General features: G+C 32.2%; 1 protein-coding gene and 1 non-coding gene across 2 annotated transcripts; both read left to right on the forward strand.

Moving 5' to 3' along the window:
* Nucleotides 1-6142: 6142 nt before the first annotated feature.
* LOC149491869 (small nucleolar RNA R71) lies at nucleotides 6143-6249 on the forward strand. The gene has a single exon (XR_016319247.1). It is a non-coding gene; the product is annotated as a small nucleolar RNA R71 (small nucleolar RNA).
* Nucleotides 6250-20056: 13807 nt separating this feature from the next.
* On the forward strand, nucleotides 20057-22006 carry LOC149491870 (putative leucine-rich repeat receptor-like serine/threonine-protein kinase At3g14840). Its single transcript, XM_089716992.1, has 5 exons — nucleotides 20057-20391; nucleotides 20503-20659; nucleotides 21567-21638; nucleotides 21727-21795; nucleotides 21909-22006. The coding sequence occupies exons 1-5, from the start codon at nucleotides 20301-20303 to the stop codon at nucleotides 21982-21984; spliced, it is 465 nt and encodes a 154-aa protein (XP_089573118.1). The 5' UTR covers nucleotides 20057-20300; the 3' UTR covers nucleotides 21985-22006.
* Nucleotides 22007-22106: the final 100 nt, after the last annotated feature.

The raw sequence follows: 22106 nt of genomic DNA on the forward strand, positions 1-22106 counted from the left end.
TGAAATGACACTTGCTTTGAAACTTTGAAACTTTTTCGAAGTGGTTGCAGACTTTGAAATGGTCTACTAAAGTAGCTATCAAAGTTTGATTAAATTTTTTTAATAATTTAATTATTTCGGTTCAATTTTAAACTTTGATGAATTTGTGAAAGGTATTTTATAAGTTATTAAAAAAAGATCACTTATTAGATTTGAGAAATTTTGATGGATAAAATGAGTTTATTTTTTTATACATTCAACAATTTTTTTAGTAACTAAATGTTGAAATAAGAAAAACTACTAAATGTTAATTTCACATTTTTCATTAAAAGTCCTAACAAAAAATATATATAATAAATCAACCACAATATTTAGAACCTTTAAAATATTGTTTTTCTCTCCTAATAACAACTGTAAAAATCATTCTACTATATATTTACAATAGTTTTATATGTATTGATTACTAGATTTTATATTAATAAAATAGAACTTTAAAGCAAAAAGAAAATGCAATTTTTAATGAATAAAATATTTTTTAGAAAAGATAAATAAAAATAGAGATTGAATAAGCAAAAAAATTTGGCGTTCTCACTAATCACATTCAATTTTGTTGCTAAATTTCATTATCATCCATCGGTAAAATTGCAGAAATTAATGTAATTTGAAAATTAAAATTTTTATCGCTCGATATCACTCGAATGTATCTCCAAATGTCGTTCTTCCTAAATATTAATGGCGCGTTCTATTTATTCGATTCAATTTAGTCAAATTTGTATGATAAAATGATATTTATCTAAATTTTCTGTAAAACTAAAATATTTTACTAACAATTCAAACAATAAATCTATATTATATTCTATCAAAGCAGACTTTGAAACTTTTCCGAAGTGGTTGCAGACTTTGAAATGGTCTATATTCTATCAAATCTATTTAAACCATTGAAAATTTCTCTTTAGTTTTTTACTATTTGCTTGGATATTAAGGGTTATTAATTTATATATAGCAACAATTTTTAAATTTTTTTCATTTTTAAATAAAATATGAAAAATATATAATTACGGCTTTTGTTGAGTGAAACTCTCTATTTAATTTATTTAAGGCATAGAGATAGGTTAAAAAATAAAAAAATAACAACAACAACAAACAAGAAGACAAGATAAGAAGATAACAAATACAGGCACAAGAAGAAGAAATAAACAACAACAACAGAACAAGAATACGAAGAAGAAGAAGAACAACACAACAAGAACAAAAAGAAGAAGAAGAAGAAGAAGAAGAACAAGCACAAGAAGAAGAAGAAGAACAGGAAGAAGAAGATGAAGAACAACAACAAGAAGACGAAGAAGAGAAGACGAAGAAGAAGAAGAACAACAACAAGAACAAGAACAATAAGACGAAAATAAGAATAAGAAGAACAAGCAAATAAGAATAATAATAACATAAATATATAATAACAACAAAATAATAAAAATAATAAAAAATAATAATTATAATAATAATATAATACAATAATAATAAAATAATAATAATAATAATAATAATAATAAATAACAATCACAATAATAATAATAAATAATAATAATAATAATAATAATATAATAATATAATAATAACAGTACCCTAAAAAAATTCTAATCGCAACTCTATATACAAAATCAACCCATAACTTAATATAATAAAAACAAATAAAAATCGAAAAAAAAAAATTGGAAAATAATCGCAAAATAAAACTAACCTCAGATTGTTTCGAACAGAGTGACCGGAGTGCAAAGCGAGCGGGGGCTGGCGGCGTCAGGCGGGTGAACGGTATGTCAGGAGGGGCCGGAGCGGCGCTACGGACGGAGGAGAGGAGAGGAGAAGGAGAAGAGAGAAAGAAGAAGAACGAAAAAGAGAGGGCCCCGGCGTTTAAAGCCCTAATTTTTGCGACCGAAACATCGATCGCAAATTTTATAACCATCGGTCGCAATTTTTAATGAGCCGACGTCGTCTGACTAGGCTCAAATTTGCGACCGATTTGCGACTAAATATATCGGTCGCAAAAAAATCGGTCGCAATGTAGTCTCCAATCGGTCTCAGAACTTTGCCTCATTTTTGCCGCTGCGAAATATTGCGACAGAAACACTTAGTCGCACATCGGTCACAAAATCGGTCGCAAATCCGTAGTACACAGGTCGCAAATCATTAACCATTCTCGCGGGAATTTTCAGCGCCAAAATTTGCGACCGATTATTATAAGTCCAAATCAGTCGCAAAATTGCGACCGAATTAAGTCGGTCGCAAAAATCGGGTCGCAATGAGCGTTTTTTTTTTTTGTAGTGAAATGTATAGGAAATAACAAATTGACAATCAGCCCCTACTAGTTTTTCATACAACCACACACATAAAATTTGCCCCAATTTGATTGACTGTCGCCAAAGATCCGTTGCAGCTCCTTCACGAAACGATCGTCCATGGAGAGATCTTGTGAAGTAAATGACAATTTGTTTATCGGCACCAAGAATTGAGATGGACAACGAATTGAAATGGGTGAAGAATCGTCTGAATATGGGTGTTGAATATTTTTTAAGCTGGAAAAAGAAAAAAGAAAAAGAAGAAGATGAGTGGTTTTGAAATCTTGACCATGATTTACCATTACCATCACATTAAGGGTGAGAGATTGAGGTTTTGGGTCAAAAGATTTGAGAGAATGAAGCACAAGATAAATGGAGGTTTAAAAAACACAATTTTCATAAAGTCCAAGTTAGATTTGCTGACGTAGCTAATTTGGAATTCTTTTTGTCCACATCAGCTATCGCATGTAAAGAAAGTGGGTCCTATATTTACCTATTCATCACTTTTTCGATTTGCTAACTTAGCCGGAAGACACCTAATTGTAAATTTTGAAAAATTTATGCAACTCAATTGCTATTGTTTTCAATCAGGCACCAAAATATAAAAGAATATAAAGTTGAGACACTAAAAATATAATTATGTCTAATATTTAAAAAATAAAACTAATCGTGTATATGTGTTATCTATAAGTGATTTGAAGAATTGTATTGATATTACAATTCTATTAAAAATTGAGCTGAACTTTATATAAATATAATATTTTCTTACTATAATTATTATTTAGCTATTGTATTCACGTTCATATAAATATGAAATCATATTTTAATATTATAAATTCTAGATAATATAAGAGGAAGACTTACAATCAATACTATACCATATAAAATATTAATAAACCTAGCGAAAAACTAGTACTTTTTAAATTGCAAAACTCTAAAGTTGAAAGTCAATTTGACCCACAACGGAACATTTTCTTTGAGCTTTCTGATATTAAAAGTGTTAGTGTAGTTAGCAGATTATATAAGTTGAGCTATCCATGTGGAAACGATACAAAAGGTTACTGGTGTTTATAAATATTAATATTATAATTTGAATAAAATAGATGGGGGAGAATATGGAGAGAAACCAAAATTTGGACTATAAATATTTTAGAGTCAAAAAATTTGGTACTTGGCTTGGGCCTAAAATAATTAAATTTGTTAATATTTTTTATATTATTATTATTATTATTATTATTAATTTTAAAATGTTATTTTATTATTATTTAAATTAGAAATTAATTAATTGATTAATACAAGTAACTGTTATTTTAAGTTACTAAATTTGAAAAAAGGAAACTGCTAGTGCCGGCTATTCAAGTTCCATTATCAATATAAAATATTTGTTTAACTCATACGATTATTTCATTTTTTCTCGTGTTAAATACTGCTTTGTAAAATCCTGGAGAAATAATGTAAACAAACCCAGAATACAAAATAATAAGGGCTTTAATTCCTTAAGAATAGTGAATTACACTATCAATGCACTTTTCTAATTTCCACGGACTATATCTTTTTATTTTCTAACAGCAATGACCGTCTCTTCATAATGGAAAAGTAGGGAAGTTGGGGGTACAAAGGATGATAAAATACATTTGATGGTCAGATTTTGTTGAAGACAACTCAATCTGCCATCGTTACCTTTTAAGCTTTGCAATGTAAAGGGCACTCGAGATTTCATGTTGTTATCTTTGATCCATCAACTTTTGAAATCAATTATCCAAACAATGATTTTGGAATAAAATGGAAAAGCAGAACCAATGAACTGATAAGATCATGGAAAAGGAGGAGGAAAAGGTGAATTTAAGAAACGAAAAGTGATAAGTAGTAAGCTCAATTATTATAACTTTACAATGAACTCGTTAATTATTCTTATGACATTTAACTTACAATATGATATAACTAAATATGCAGATGAAAATAAAATGTGGAAGGCAAGTTCATTGCAGTGAGCATTGTTGTGGGTCCCGCTGACATGTGGGACCCACACAGTTTGAAAAGAAAAAAGAAAAACACGTTTTTTTTTTATTTGTCTCAAAGAAGGCTACGCCAACAATGAAGATGGACGCGTTAATTGCGCGCAAGTCGTTGACGAGTTGATTAACGCATCCCCTTCTCCTATAAATAGTAGAAGTTTTCATCAACAAATTGTACAAAAAAAACAAAAAAAAAGAATAGAAATACCTAGAGTGTATAGAATTTTAGGAAAGGGTTTCTTTCTCATCTATGATGCTTGGATTATAATGTCTTCTTTATCTTTAATATGCAAAGTCTCTTTTACACATTCATCAACAACATCAATCCCTAAAACAACCATTATAATCCATGGGAAATTTACAAGATTTAAGAACATCAAAACAACCTCTTCTTGACCTACCCTCAAGGTTAATTTACTCATACACATCAATCAATGCTTGTGCAGTTGCAAGAAGGGCCTTTCCAAGGATAAGGATCCTTCTCTATCTTCATCAATGTCAAGAATAACAAAGTCAACAGGAAAGATAAATTTACCTACCTTGACGAGCACATCTTCTACAATCCCTCTGGATATTGATGGATCGATCTGCCAACTGTAGAGACATCCTTGTTGGGTTTTAGGTCTCCCATCCCTAGCATCTTAAAACTTCATAAGACATAAGATTAATGCTAGCACCTAAATCTGCTAAAGCTTTTTCAAAGTAAATATTTCCAATATTACAAGGGATAGAAAAACTCCTAGATCTTTTAATTTGGAGCTAATTTATTTTGAATGATTGCACTATACTCCTCTGTCAACATTACCATTCCTTGATCATCAATCTTCCTTTTCTTGCTCAGGATCTCTTTTAGAAACTTGCACAGCTGGGCATTTGAGCAAGGGCTTCAGCAAAAGGGATGTTGATTTGAAGCTTTTGAAGACATCAAGAAATTTAAGGAAACTCTTATCATCTTGTGTTTTCTTTAACCTTTGTGGGAAAGGAATAGGTGGAACATAGGGTTGTACTTCCTCTTTCTTTTCTAGGTCAATGATGGGGACTTTTTTCTACTCTTCCTTCTCCTTCTCCATCCTGGGTGGATCTTTAACTGTTTGCCACTCCTCAAGGTGATAGCTTGTACTTGTTCCTTAGGATTTTTTTCAGTATTACTAGGCAATGTACCTTGGGGTCAGGAGGCCATTATGTTGCAAACTGTCCTATTGAATCTCCAAGTTCCTTATCGCAGCTTGTTTGATTTTGTTGTTTCCTCGGGTTTCGTTCATGAAGTCCATGTGCGATTTAGAGAGGGAAGTAAGGAGATCATCATGAGACTTTTCCTCTTGAGGTAGAAAACCTGGTGGTGCGTTAAAGGCGTTGTTTGGATTCCCATACGAAAGATTAAGGTGATTTCTCAACCTGTTATCATAAGAGTTAGAGTACGGGTAATTCTTCCTTCCTTGATTCATCACATAATTACTTGCTCCAAAGTTTATGGATTTAAAGAATCTAACATGCATTCTCCAATCTCATGTTGTCCATTACACTTGTCACAAGCTTGCACAATAGAATTAACCGAGTTAGTAGTTAATAAGTCCAACGTCCTTCCCATATTGTCTACCTTGGCATTGAGTGCAGTGATGACATCAATCTATAAGCTCCTGCAGTCTTCTTCCTTTTAGAGTTGCTTTGATAATGGCTATTGCTTGCCATCTCTTCTATCAAGTCATATGCCTCATCAATTTCTTTTCTTTCAAAAGATCTACCTGCAGCTGCATCTAGAGTAATCTTAATGTTAGGAGTAATGCATTATAAAAGGTTTGTACCTGTAACCACTTAGGTAAGCTGTGATGTGGGCACTTTCTCAATAAGTCCTTGAATCTCTCCCAAGCTTCATACAAACTCTCTTGATCATGGTGGACAAAGGTCATTATCTCATTGCGCAGTTTTATGGTCTTTGAAGATGGAAAGAATTTTGCTAAAAATTTTTGGGCTATTCTTATGTTGTAAAACTTCCAGCAGGGCATGATTGTAACCAGGATCGTGCTTTGTCCCTAAGAGTGAAAGAAAGAGTCATTATTTTATGGCATCCTCAGAAACTCCATTTTGTTTGAAAGTATCGCAAATCTCCAGGAAATTAGTGATATGGGCATTAGGATCTTCACTAGGTAAACCTCCATATTTAATTGAGGAGGAAAGCATTTGGTTAATTGCAGGTTTAATTTCAAAATTGTTAGCTTCCACCCTAGGTCAAGTGATACTCGAGGTTGTTCCATTGAGAGAAGGTGTTGTGTAATCTCGCAAGGTGCGGACATGGGGTTGAGGTCCATTCTGAGGGTTAACTTCATCGTCCATGTTTGCTTACTGTTCTGGTTTGTTCTCACATGCTCTTCTAGCAGCGTTGTTCCTACAATAAGTTTTTTCGATTTCTAGATCAAAGATCAAGGGTTCAGTTCTACTTTATCTTCTTGGTATAAACACCTGAAATAATCTTCCAGAAAAATTAAATTAAATAAAAAAATAGAAACAAATATCTAAATTAATAATAGGATAATTAGTATTGATATAGGTAACGCCAATCCCCGACAACGGCGCCAAAAACTTGACAGTGATTTTCGCAAGTGTACAAAATCGCAACAAGTAATATAGAATGAGTAAAGTATCGTGTCCATAAGGATTGTATACCAAGTACCAAAATTATGTTAACCTACTATTATTTAAACAGCAATAATGGGAGTTATTTTAAGAAATTAAATTCAACAAGTAAAAGAGAATAAAAAGAAATCAAGCAAATCAATTTTGATTAAAAGAAATCAGGGTCTAAAGGCTACTAGGGATTTTGACTTCACTTAATTCTATCTAATTTATTTTATTAGTTCATGAATCAATTTTAATTGTTCAAGTAGGGGAAACAACCCTAAAATCACTAACAAGCTCTCCTGATGTATTATTGGCTATTTTAACTCGGTCTAATGACCTATCTTCCAATAGTGCAATCAAACATGGATTAAATCGTTATGTTTTATAGTTTGTTTTGTGAATTCATAACTTAAGGTCATTAACTTATGAAAACCCCCCCATGAGTCAAACCATATAGCTTCCGCATCAAGTTATTATTCTCATGTAATTTATTACTTTTTTTCATATCAAGAACCCTTCTCCTAATAGTGATTAACGAAATAAATCAATCCAGGGGAGAAACTCTGCCTGCAAGCATTAAGTTTAATAATAAATTATACTTTGAACAAAGAAAAACAAATCTAATATTATAAATTGGAAAAGAAATTAAGCTACATCAAATCCCTAGTATGAGAGTTTAGTTCGACATAGTAATTAAATAAACTCAATAATACTTGATAAAAATTCCCATAATCAATCAGAATAAAGAAAGATAAAACAAGATTAAGAGTTTAGAGATAAAAACTAGTCAACAATTAATTCTGGACGGCTTCCTTGAATCTTGGCACAAATCTTGAACACTTGAAGTCTTGGAGAGAGAGAAGAACAGTAATACAAAAATTATCAAAGCTGGAGATGAACAGTATAACGAAATGGCTCCTCTCTTTTATATATGATTTCCTATGGAGAAAATCCGACTTCGTTTAGGAAATAGGGTCCTCGTTAGTAAAGAAATCTTTTTGGAAATAGGAAACTGGTTAGGGCTTTGGAATTTCTTCTCAATTAGGACTCTTCCATGCGCCTAAGTAGGATTAGAACTTGATTTGCACATCAAGAAAGTATTCAGGCGGGCCCATGTAAGTGATAGGGACTGGCTGGCGTTTTCGACTCAAAACAGCACTTGATTTATAGCACGGGCGTGCTGTGAGGCACGGTCTGGGCATGTCGAAACTTGATTCTACGGAGGGTTCAGCACGGGCCGTGCTCAGGGGCAATCCTAGATAAGGATTTGTGGCACGGGCATGCCACATAGCACGGCTAGGCCGTGCTAGGCTCTGAGTCTCCATGATGAAATGCAACACGGGCCGTGCTTAGGCAAACGCGCCTTTGGGTTGATGTCCTCTTTTGGCACGGGCATGTCATATAGCACAGCTTGAGCGTGCTAGAGTCTGAGTCTCCACTTAATTTTCCTTGAATCTAGCACGGGTGTGCTGATGTGCACGGGCAGAGCGTGCTAGAGCCCGAGTGTTTTGCTTTATTTTGCTCTTTTATGTGTCAAAACCCTATAAATTTCCTTAAGATCAAGTGAATTATAATTCAAGAAAGCTTTACATAAAACATAAATAAAACTAAAATAAAAACTAAAATAAAGTAATTAAAAATACTAAAAATCCTAATAAAAACTATATTAAAATACTATAAAAATAACACTGTAGAAGGAGGAAGACTTTATCAAGGGCAGGTAAAGAAATCCTCATCAAATCAGTGGCACAAGCTATTCCAAACTATATTATGAGCTGTTTTCTCTTCCCATTGGAGGTTTGCCGTAAAATTGAATCACTTGTTGCAAATTTTTGGTGGAGGCAGAAGTTGATGAGAAAAAGATTCACTGGAGCTCATCTCATGGGACAAGCTTGTTATGCAAAGCAGGGGGTGGTGTTGGGTTTGGTGCTGTTCATATTTTTAATTTGGCTTTGCTGGCCAGCAAGGATGGCGGCTTCTCAAATTTCCTATTCGATGCTGGCTAGAATTTTGAAAGCGAGATACTACCCAACGTCTACTTTTTGGAGTCGAGGAGGGGTTTTCAACCTAATTTCACATGGTTTAGTCTGGTTAATGTTAGGTGGATCATTGAGAAAGGGTGTCGATGGCGTGTGGGAAATGGAACAACTATTCGTATTTGGCATGACAAATGGCTTCCTAAGGGAGCTACACTCCAGTTTCAATCCTAAGTCACACAGCTACTGTAAGTGATCTTTTCGATTTTGAGTCGCTTACATGGAATGATAATCTTGTTAGATCCATTTTTACTCAAAGTGAAGCTAGAACTATTGTTGTGATACCGTTGAGTTTATCTCGTCCTACTAATATTGTTATTTGGAATGAAACAAGGATGGACAGTATTCAATTCGGAGTGGGTACCATCCTTGTTATTTGGAAGCAGGGTATGCCAGCTAAGGTAAAACATTTTCTTTTCCGTGCTTATATAAACCAGTTACCCGTTCTAAGAGAACTTAACAAAGGGGGGCTGGATTTTGATCCTGTCTATGTTATGTGTGGAGAAGGGCTTGAGGATGTCACTCATGTGTTTAAGGATTGTATGAGGACAGACTTGTTTGGCTATAATGTCCATTGCGAATTCGAGTGGATCAATATCTGCAGGTGCCTTTCTTTGACTGGTTTTAGGAGCTATCGCAACGTCTCTGTCAGGAACAAGTTCACATCTTTTCCATGGCCGCGTGGTCTCTTTGGCGAGCTCCCAACCTGCAGAAGTTTCAACAGAAAACTCTAAATGTTGAGGAGTGGTTCAGTAGGGCTTGCAGTGTTTGTTCGATTTTCAATCAGCTAATTTTGGCAATAGAAGTTCGAGTAACGAAGCAAGGACGGTTCTATGGGTCCCTCCTCCGGCACATAGTTTTAAGCTTAATGTTGATACCTCTTTTGGGTCTTCTCAAGGTTGTGGACTTGGCTCTGTGATTAGAGAATCGCAAGGTAGTGTGATGGCGTCTGGTTGCAAGCGTGAGCAACTGTTGTTGAGTGTTAACCAAGCGGAAGCAGAAGCAGCTATTTTCGGTTTACAAATGGCCCTTGAGTTAGGCTTCTCTTCTTTATTTTGGAAATAGATGCACTATTCTTTGTGCAACATATTCAGCAGGATTTTCTACTAGAAACAGAGTATGGCACTCGTGTTCTCTCCTTAAAGTCGGTGCTTTCCAATGCTTCTACATGGAGTTGTGTTCACACACATAGAGAAGGCAATGAGGTTGCTCATGCTTTATCTCGTTTATCATTGTCTATTTTAGATTTTTCTATTTGGATTGAGGAAGTTCCTTCCTCTATTTCCCATCTTGTGTTGCAGGATTCTTCTAATTAATGCAGTTATTTTATTCCTAAAAAAAAGCTATTATTTTGTAAATTATCATTTTTTTTTGAAAAAAAAGATATAGTGTACAAAATATTATAAAATTTTGACAATCAGACCTATTATTTTGTAAATCACTAACTTTTTTTCTTTTAAAAAAATTATCTTTACAAAATATTTGAAATTGTTATAAAATAATAGCAACTGGAGTTGTTTTGTAATCAACCATTCTACAAAAAATGCCACTTCTTCACAAATTATTAGGAAATATTGTAAAATATTGGTAACTTAAAGCTATTATTTTCTAATCCAACAACTAAAAAAAAAAGTCCATTTCTTATAAATTCTTAAAAAGAATTATAAAATATTGATAATCAGAGCTATTATTTTGTAATTTAGCAATTTTAAAAACAACTTTTTTTCACAAATTATAAAAATGTATTGTAAATATTAACTATTCGAGTTATCAGAAACTTAGAAAAATATAAATTATTAAGACATATACAAAATATTAAAAATTGGAGCCAGTATTTAGCGCTCAGTGATAAAGGAGGTAGGGGTGCAGAGACAGCTAGGAGGTTTGCCTAAACAGCCTTATAATTGACTTCACGTCACATCATTATAGAAAATTCACAAAACAAACATGCCTACATCACAGTTAGTTGTGGTTAATATCGTGCAAAGACTTTTCAAGCAAATATCTCAATAACTAAGTCAAGTCAATGCTATTCTACTACAGTAGGAGAGGCTTGCTCTTAATTTCGTAGTCACCCACACAATTAATTGTAGATGGGATATCCTTTTCATTGTCATATTATTTGGTTGATTCGCTGTTTTCTAGTTAATGTTGGACAGTACTGCATGACGGTAAAAGAGCTGAGTTTAATGAATTGGAATTCAAATAGTTTAAAAAATAGCTAAACTCGAGCTTGCTTCAGACTTGATTCAATAACTATAAATGAACTCAGCTCGAAATCTATAAAATTAAAGTGATGTAATTTTGATTTAAGCTTGATTAATCTTGAATTATGGAGAACTTGAGTCCATGCATAGGAGCCAAAAGGATTTTAACTCTTTGGGTTTCGAGGCCTTCTAACTCTTTGGGATTGATCTACCATTGGCTGGTTTGCAAGCTAATAAACTGAGCTCCAGTTTGAAAAGCTTAGCAAACGAGTCTGAGGGAGTTTTTATTACGCCGATACTTGAGCTACTCTCGATTAATTTGGCTCATTTACAATATGTCAAATTACATGTATAGACGAGTCAAGTCAGTATCCTAAAATATTAAGTAGGTCCAAAATCATCTCCTCTTGTAAAAATTCTTTAATTTAAGCTTGCATTTTATATATATATATATATATATATATATATATATATATATATATATATATATATATGCTCACATAATATAATATAACAAATAACAATTAGTTGACTTTTTTTATTCATTGGAAGGTCCAATGGCTTGAAAGAACATTGTTGGCTATACGATAAGAGACAATCTCTCTTTTACTCACCAAATTGACCAAAACTTTTTGGTTTAAAGGTATAGAATTTGAGACCTTTTACTTCCTATTAAGCAGGAAGATCAACCAGAGCATATCTAGTCGGCAAGTTGTTGACTATTATTTGATACTCGTTTTTCTTTTTCCTTTTTTCTTTTTTAAATCTGGTAAAAGACTACATACTTTTAATACTTGAATGCAACATTACATCTCGCTCTCTCTCTCTCTCTTCTTTTTTTTTTTTTTTTATTTTTTATTTTTTATATTACCACGAGTACTCCACGAGGTATTATATCCCTCTTTTCTTGTAAGTATTGATAAAACTCTTCATTAGACGATCTTAGATTAGAGGGTAGAACTGACTCCTAACACCCTTAAAGAATGCAAGAGAAGTTATTGCCAAATAGGATGCTGACTTCTTTCTTTTTCTTCTTAAAATAGACTTTTGTCCCAATCTCTAAAGCTTACAAACCCATTTTTCTCTTCCCTTCTACATACTCTTACAAAAAAAAAAAAAAAGAAACCATTTAAGATTGCTAAATATACAAGAGGAATACCATTTCTCTTGATTTTATATTCTCCATTTATTAGAATAATACTTGAGCCTTGTACATGTTAATATGTTGAGCACGAAGCCTAAGAACCAAGTCATTATGCAAAGTAATTGGAATTAAGGAATTTTTTGTTTTTATTCATTGAGAGGTCAAATGAGTCGGAATAGCATTGTGAGACACAATGATAAGGTATACATCTCCTTTACGCTTACCAAATTAATGGAAAATCCTTGTGGTCGAGAGGTCTCAAATCCGAGATTTTTCACTCCCCACTCTTATTGTTTTTTTTTTTTTTTTGACTGAGAGAATTAAAAAATTTTAATTTTGTTATAGTTTGATTATTTATAAGGTTAGGTTGCACTGTGGTAGTATGCACATATCAACAAGTTGCATAATTAGCATATGACCCTAAGGATGATTATGCAAAATGGTAAATACTTGCCTATAGTGGTTTATATCCATATATCATGTAATCAGGCAATAGGTAATTGTTATTTGAAAAAACGATAACCTTTTATTATCGTACATGAAATAAGGTTGAAATTCACTCTTAACAAAATATGGTATTAGTATAGATGTAATTGTCCATATTGAACATATTTTGATGGAGCTACTCAAATAACAAGCTTTTTTTTTTTATTTTTTATTTTATTTTATGCAATGTGCTGTGATTTGTCCTACAACAATGTCACAAGTCAAAGCACATGTCAAGAACGGAACATGTAGGAAACTTCAGTCTCATTTCTCTCTCTCTCTCTCTCTCTCTCGCACGCGCACATGGTATCTAAATGATCAAATTTCTTGTTGCTTTCCAGAGAAACTTATTTACAAACTCTTTAATGGGCAATGTATCGTAAGTTTGTTATACTTTTCCACTTTTTTGAGGATTTGAATCATATATATGCTTATATATTCATTTACTATTGCGTTTACCCAAAAGTAAGTAAAAGTTTTGTTTAAATTATATTTAGAGCCTAGAATTAGGCTTGGGCTTATGGTTAGGTCCAACTATTACTAAAATAAGTAGAAATGGCGGTTGCCCATAAGCCACAACACTCATATGCCCTTAAAATTTTAATTTCCAACATTGTTTGGGAAACAAACAAAGTTAATGCATTGGACAAATAGAATCATATCTTTCTCTTACTAATTTCAATACCATAAAATAAATATTACTTTTATTTGACTATGTGTTGTTAGATTTTGTGCTACCTTTCTATTCTTTTCATATAAATTGTGGAGGGAGAGAAGCTACTATCAATGGAACCTTATATGAAGACGATATAGATAGAGCTGGACCTTCAAGATTCTATCAAATACAACTAATTGGGCATTTAGCAATACTGGTAATTTCATGGATGATTCTACCAATGCAAATTCCTACATCGCCACAAACACAACAAAGCTCGTCGCTGGCACTTCTGCATTATACATGACTGCACGCATTTCTCCAATCTCTCTCACTTATTATGGTTTCTGCATGCGAAATGGGAACTACACTATTGGTCTCCACTTTGCTTAGATAATGTTTACTAATGACAATACATATAGTAGGCTCGGAAGGCGCATTTTTGATATTTACATTCAGGTATGTAGCTTATCAATTTAATATAATGTCTCGATGGAATAGCAAAGCATTAAGGATGGATAATTAGGTATGGAAGGCACATCTTGGATAAGAAATTTCATTGCTATTAGTAACTCTATTTCTCGATGGAATATTACAAATTGGCTATGAACTAATCTGTAATAATTTTCGATTGCCTTGAAGTGTAATTTTTCATCTAAAATAGTTGATATCATAATTATTTTACCTTTGACAGGGAAAGCTTATGCAAAAGGATTTTAATATTAAGGAGGAAGCTGGTGGGGGCTGGTAAGGCAATTGTCAAAAATTTTACCACCATTGTTACAAGTCAAACATTGGGGATACGCCTTTATTGGAATGGAAAAGGGACGACTGGCATTCCGACTACAGAGTGTATGGTCCTCTTATGTCTGCCATCTATGTCATTCCAAGTGAGTTAATGACCTTTTTAAGCTTCCACTTCTAGTGTAAACCATTGTTAAAGTTAGAGTTTAACATTACTTTTCTTTTTCATGCTTTCCTGAATTGAAAAATCTTTTTAATATTCTTTCCACATGCAGATTTTGTACCCCCTTCGGAAGGTATTTCTGCAGGCACTATGGTTGGTATTGTGTTGCTGTAGTAGTGTGCCTTTTCAACTTAGTATGTTATCTTGTTATCTTACAGTAATGGAATGTGACTTTGATTTTAATTTTATGTATGTTTAATGAGAATATGAACTTTAGGAACCTAATAAAATATTATCATGAAACATCATTTTAAAATATCCATTAGTTACATATATAAAACATTCTCAAAGTACTGTAAATAGTGGTACACATATATGCAAAATATGAAGTCAATGATGTCCCTCATGTACCGTAAGTTGGATGCCTTTTCTGATTTGGTCCCTATAATCGTGCAAACCAGCCCCCAACTCCATGTTTTCATTGTTCATAAGCATGTGAGTTAGGCCAAGTAAAATCATGGAACTTTCTTAAAAATACACCAAATTTCAATGATAAATATTTGCATTCAAATAACTTCGAAGTTAATCCTTATTAAAAAAATGCGAAAAAGAATACTTTTCAACTTATTTATTATAAAAAACTAAGCACTTTAAATAAAATATCTTTTATATGAAGGTCATAAAATTTATTTGTTTCAAATTCAATAGTCAATGAAATTCACATCAAATTCCTTGAATTCTTATTTGATTTTTAGAAATTATTTAATAAATACGAGTATCCTTAACATTTAGGTTTATTTGAAATGCATCCTTTAAAATATTATTTATTCAATAATTTCACTGCATAAAAAAATGGCGTGGATTTTGGGTAGTTTTAGAATTTAATTAAATTTTTTTAATTTTCTTATTATTATTATTGTTAGTCAACAAATTGGTCAACAACTTCTCCAGGAAGTTGATTTGGGTTTACTTAGTTTGGGTTTTGGTTATTTGGGTTTTATTTGATTTGCATAAATCAAACCAATTTGAATATTGTATAATAATTTAATTCGCAAAATAAACTTATACGTGGCATTAGAATTAAATTTAATTTGATCTTTTGAAAATAAAATTTTAGGTTGTTTCACATAGCCACCCACTTGTTTATATTTATAAGATACTCCATAATAATTGCAAATTACATCATAAAATTGTCTTTTTAAATTTCTTCATGAAATAAATTGTTAATATGTCAGAATTTTGTCTTGGTGATCGAACAAACTGTGTACCTTGATCATACCCTTGTTATGAGTTGTTTTCATAATTAAATTCGGATTCTTGAGTTTGAACATCCATATTTTCATTTGGATATTCCTCAAAATCGAATTAATTGGGAGTGAAGTCAAACATATCGTTCATATGCATAGATGAAACTAGATTTTGTGTCTCTCCAACATTTCTCTTGCCTTTTGCGAACTTAAATTTCCGCTACTTGCCATTATAGAGTATACTTGAAAAATTGAGTATGAAAAAATTAGAGGGAATAATTAGAGATTGGAGATATTATTGAAATAATTTGAAAATTTTCAAGGAGATTAATTAGAGATTGGAGAAATTGTTCGGCAATAATTTGGATAGTAATTATAAATTGGAGAGCTTAGAGAGTAGAGAGAAATAACTTGGTGTGAGGATGAATGAAAATAATGGGGTAGTTATAGTAAATCCAAAAAATCTAACTTCTACAAATACCCTTAAAACTAGTTGATATATTGCCACTTATAGTTCTTTTGAAGGTTAATTTGAGGATTCTGATAAAAATTTTTTAAAAAATTAAAAAAAAAGTGTTAAAACCGATTGGAACCGTCAGCTCGAACAACCAACTTTAATCAGTTGAACCACTGGTTCTAGCCATTATAATCAGAATTCAAATTTTTTGGAACCGTCAGTTTGAACCATTGGAACGGCCGATTCTAACCGGTAGTCAAAACCTTCGATTCTAGCTAATTCTCAGAACTGCTAATTCACACTTTTAAAAAACTTAGAACCAGAACCGGACCGCAACTCTTCGGTTATAGTTCCGATTCTGATCAGTTCTAGTTCCGCAAAGTTTCAATTTTGGTTCCAACCGGTTTCGAATCGACGGTTCCGATTCCAAAAATCGGATTTTGGCCACCCTTATATATGCCTTTTTCAACGGTGAAAAATCCTTTTGTTTTAAATCGACTGAAAATTTAGTCACTATTTAGCTTTTTTTGTGGTGCAACTAAAACACCGGAACCATCAACAATTGCAAAATAGCAAAGCAAATTATTCCACATGTTTAGTGATATCCAAATTATTATATACCTAATTGCATTTTACATCTGTTTCACAAACAAAGAGAATCCTTTACCCCAAATTATTACTGTGCGGATTATCCTTCGAAAATTGCCAGCAGCTAAGCTTCTGGTACCCATGTTCTGGATGGGCCTCCTCAAGGATTGGACAGTTGGCTTCTTCATGATTTAGTGGGAGTTACCTACACTAGGTTGTGTGTTTCTTCTTAGAGCCTAGTGCTCTCTTTTATTACCAAAAAGAAAAGAAGAGAATCCTTTAATCTAATTTATGACGAAAATAAAAAAAATGCCATTAACCTGCTTACATGATCTAAATATGGTAGCTCAGAAATGTGTAGAGTAGGAGATAAGCAGCTGAGGGTAGAGAAAGAGAGAGAGAGAGAGATTAGGGCTATGAATTTTTGGATAATAGGAACAAAAGATAATTTTGTCAATAATAATTTAGATGGTTCAATTTTATGGAATTTATTTGAAAATTCCTCCAATTTTTTTATAAAATTTGAGTTATTTATATCCAATCTTAGAGGTTTCAATTCATAAATTGAAATATGCATTTCTTTTTATTCCAAACATAAAATTTTGAACGTCCAAAAGAATTCTATAAATTTTATGGGATTCATTTATTCCAAACGGATTATTAGCCTATCAAAAATAATATGTTGGACCATATACAAAACCACAAAGAAAGAGCATACAATGAGGCAATATGGTCCCCATCATTAAAAATAAAGACTTATAATTGATATCTTTATGACATAGCACCACCAAACCCGCAGCAACACATACTAAGAAAAATACCACGTTCTCCAAATAAAAAATGCAGCACAAATAAGCGTTTAGATTTCAATTAAAAAGAGTGCAATTTACTAATTTGAGATTTAGATTTACTTTGCTTTAGGGAATGGAAGAAAATAATTAGGGATTTAGGGTTCTTTTATTTAGTTAGTTTAAGATAAGAGTATCGATAAATGAAGTTGGGGTTTAGGGTTTTTTTCTTTTTAAGAAGAAAACTGCAACGTTTTTTTCTTCTCATTTATTAAAATACACACACACACACACACACCACACACACACACATATATATATATATATATATATATATATAGTCAATGCTATCCTTTTTCACTTTCTATTATATAAGTCAATGCTATCCTTTTCACTTTCTATTATTTGCAAAGACTTTGCAAAGACTCTTAATTACGTAGTTACCCACACAATTAGTTGTAGGTGGGATATCCTTTTCACTTTCTATTATTTTGTTTTGATTGGTTGTTATCTAGTTAATGTTAGACAGTGTTGCATGGTGGTGAGAGTTAGAGTTCGGCTAATTTAAAAAATAGCTAAACTTGAGCTTGCTTCAGACTTGATTCAATAACTATAAATAAACTCGGCTCGAAATCTATAAAACTAAAGTAATGTAATTTTGATGTAAGCTTAATTAATCTTGACTTATTGAGAACTTGAGTCCATAAAGCTAGCTTCAGAGGTGAACATGCATAGAAGCCAAAAGGATTTTAACTCTTTCGGTTTCGAGGCCTTCTAACTCTTTGGGATTGATCCACCATTGGCTGGCTCGCAGGCTAATAAATCGAGCTCCAATTTGGAAAGCTTAGCGAACAAATTGAACGAGGTTTTATTGGAGCTACTCATAAACGATTTGACTCATTTACATTCCGTCAAATTACGTCTGAATAATAATAATAATAATAATATATATATATATATATATATATATATATATATATATATATATATATATTGTAATTTAGCAATTTTAAAAAATAACTTTTTTTTACAAATTATAAAAATGTATTTGTAAATATTAACAATTGGAGTTATCAAAAATTTAAAAAAATAAATAAATTATTATGACATTTACAAAATATTAAAAATTGGAGTCAGTATTTTTCGCTTAGTGATAAAGGAGGCAGGGGGGTGCGGAGACAGCCACGAGGTTTGCCTAGAAGCAGCCTTATAATTGGGTCAATTGACTTCATGTCACATCATTATAGAAAATTCACAAAACAAACATACGTACCCCACTTTCTATATCACAGTTAGTTGTGGTTAATATCGTGCAAAGACTTTTCAAGCAAATATCTCTATAACTAAGTCAAGTCAATGCTATTCTACTATAATAGGTAAGGCTTACTCTTAATTCCGTTGTTCTCCACACTATTAATTGTAGATGGGATATCCTTTTCATTGTCCTATTATTTGGTTGATTGGCTATTTTCTAGTTAATGTTAGACAGTACTGCGTGACGGTAAAATAGCTGAGGTTTGATGAGTTGGAATTCAGATCGTCTAAAAAATAGCTAAACTCGACTTTGCTTGAACTTGATTCGATAACTATAAACGAACTCAGCTCGAAACCTATGAAATTAAAGTGATGTAATTTTGATGTAAGCTTAATTAATCTTGACTTATTGAGAACTTGACTCCATAAAGCTAGCTTAAGAGGTGAACATGCATAGGTGCCAAAAGGATTTTACTCTTTGGGTTTCGAGGCCTTCTAACTCTTTGGGACTGATTCACCATTGGCTAGCTCGCAGCTAATAAACCAAGCTCCAGTTTAGAAAGCTTAACAAACGAGTTTGAGGGAGTTTTTATTGTGCTGATACTTGAGCTAGTCTCGATTAATTAGCTCATTTACAATCTGTCAAATTACATCTGAATGTATTATATGACGGGTCAAATCATTACCCAAAATATTAGGTAGCGCGCCATCCCTATGCATGCCTTAATCAGAAGATTTTGTTTTTTTTGAGGGTTCTTAATCAGAAGATTTTGAAATTTATTTTCTGGTAAATTTCATCTCCTTTATGTATTTTCAATAAAAAAATTAGAAGAAATCCTATTCTTGTAAAAATTCTTTAAGTTAAGCTTGCATTCCAATTATCTTACATATATATATATATATATATATATATATGCTAGATGATATAATATAACAAATAACAAGTAGTTGATTTTATTTTTTTTATCCATTGGGAGATTCAATGGGTTGAAAGAACATCGTAGGCTACACAACAAAGGGCAATCTCCCTTTTACTCATCAAATTAGTGAAAGCTTTTTGGTATAGAGGTATAAAACTTGAGACCTTTCACTTCATACATATGCAGAAAGATCAACTAGAGGATACTTGGTCGACAAGTTGTTGACTACTTCTTCACAATCATTTTTCCTTTTTCTTTTTTTTTTTTTCTTTTAATCTGGTAAAAGACTAAATAAGCTTAATGCTTGAATGCAACATTGCATCTCTCTCTTTTTTTTTTTTTTAAATATTACCACAAGTACTCTCAAGTGTGCCTTAATTACCACTAACCGCTCCACGAGGTATTATATACTTTTTTTCTTGTAAGTATTGATAAAACTCTTCATTAAACGATCTTAGATTAGATAGTAGAACTCACTCCCAACACCCTTAAAGAATGCAATAGAAGTTATTGTCAAAAGGGTTGCTGACTTCTTCTTCCTTTTTCTTCTTGAAATAGACTTTTGTCCCAATCTCTAAAGCTTACCAATTCCCATTTTCTCTTCCCCTCTCCATACTCTCACACACAATAAATAGAAGCCATCTAAGATTGCTAAATATACATCGAAAAAAATGTTGTTCTTTAGACTACTTGTTGCTTCTGTTACCATCTTTTGCTTCACAAGTTTAGTTCTTGAAGCTGCTGAATTGCCAAATGATGAAGGTCTAATATTGCAAACCACATGCATATATAAACCATAATCTTGATTTTGAACCTTCTCTGATTTCCTTAACTCTTTTTTTCTTTTCTTGATTATATACGTATATCTTGCAGTGGAAGGCCTTCGTGAAATAGGGAAGACACTAGGGAAGAAAGACTGGAACATTAACGTTGATTCATGCTCCAACAAATCAGGATGGGGGAAACCAGAACCCATACAAGATAATAACATAACTTGTGATTGTGGCACCATCTGCCATGTTACGTTCATGTATGTCTCTGTCCCTCTAGCCAAGAAATAATCATAATACTGTATTTTTTTTTTTACTTATTCATTGGAGAAAGATTTTAACTAATTAAGGAAGAAAAGTTCAGAAATTTTTTTAAGTTATATGTGTATATATTAGAGAGCAACAGTTTTTGGAAATAACTAAAAAATATTTGTTTCTTCTTTTTTTTTTTAACCTTATGTATAGATTTTTTTTTTTGAAATATATATATAGATAGATAGATATTGTTTTAAAATATTTTGATCAAACAAATTTTTTTTTTTGATCAAACAAAAACTTATAAAATATTTTTTCCAAGGAGAATATAAATTAAGTGTTTTCTCCCTTATATATAATATTAAAATAAAAGGCTTACAAAATTCTGGAAACAGGGACCATGGCCTCTCCAGTTTCTTAAAGCAAAACCCACTTTGCTTTCTTAATAATCCCATTTTTCTAGGACTATTTGAGTAACTTAATTTGTAGTGCCCATTTAGCATCATATCATGGGTATTTTTTATTTTTTGAAAATTATACTGCTCAATTATTATTAATATCAGACAGCAGTATATCATGAATAATAGCTAGAGGCATCTGCTGCCAGTCCATCAAACGAGGCATAGAGTTAGTGGCCCTAGCTAATACATGGGCTATTTGATTCGTTGATTTTTCACAAAAGAAAAGAATAATGACATAAAGTCTCTGGCATTGGTTAGTAGTAAATTTTGAATGGAAAAATATATTAATTCATTGAATGCAGTTTGTTATAATATAAATTTTCTTGGATTATAGCTGAATTTTATAGAAAATGAATATTCAAATATTATTTACTGATAATAAATTGTAATTATCATTTAGAGTTATTGTTTGGACATTAGCTTTATAATTACAATTTCTCTGGAAGCACAGATCTCTAAAGTCCCAAAATCTCCAAGGTATGCTTCCAACAGATTTGAGCAAGTTGCCCTACCTCAAGGGAATGTAAGTAGCAAAAAAGTTACTTTTCACTCATATTTTTGCAGTAACTGACTCAACAATAACTTACGGCTGTTGTTTCTGCTTCATGAAGTGACCTTACTCGAAACTACCTTAACGGTACAATCCCTTCAACATGGGGCTCCACACGACTCGAAGTAATGTATGTTAATTATCTTAATAGATTATCGAGGGAAAATGGTTATAATATAATTTAATTTTCTCTATCCTTTTCATTTCGGATTGGAACTGAAAGTGAAAAATGGATGGTTGCAGCTCTCTTGGGGGAAACAGATTGACAGGACCAATTCCAAAAGAAATTGGAAACATCAGTACTCTGAGAGAATTGTAAGATGAGATTATGCTCATCGATCATGTTTATATGCCTCTTTTAAATAAAGCTAAATAATATATGATGCTTACAAGGTGTTTCCCATTGATGATTAAATACACAGTGTGGTTGGAAACAATCAA

Source organism: Jatropha curcas, unplaced genomic scaffold (genome assembly GCF_041381405.1).
Source record: "Jatropha curcas cultivar XTBG-Jc1 unplaced genomic scaffold, XTBG_Jcur_1.0 HiC_scaffold_298_pilon, whole genome shotgun sequence".
Lineage (NCBI taxonomy): Eukaryota > Viridiplantae > Streptophyta > Magnoliopsida > Malpighiales > Euphorbiaceae > Jatropha > Jatropha curcas.

What these genes read in the sequence shown, in the direction of transcription:
- LOC149491870 (XM_089716992.1), top strand. Translation starts at nt 20,301, where the DNA reads ATGTTGTTCTTTAGACTACTTGTTGCTTCTGTTACCATCTTTTGCTTC. An exon ending in ATCTGCCATGTTACGTTCAT is followed by an intron (nt 20,660 to 21,566) that starts GTATGTCTCTGT and finishes CTGGAAGCACAG; the next exon opens with ATCTCTAAAGTCCCAAAATC. An exon ending in TCCACACGACTCGAAGTAAT is followed by an intron (nt 21,796 to 21,908) that starts GTATGTTAATTA and finishes GGATGGTTGCAG; the next exon opens with CTCTCTTGGGGGAAACAGAT.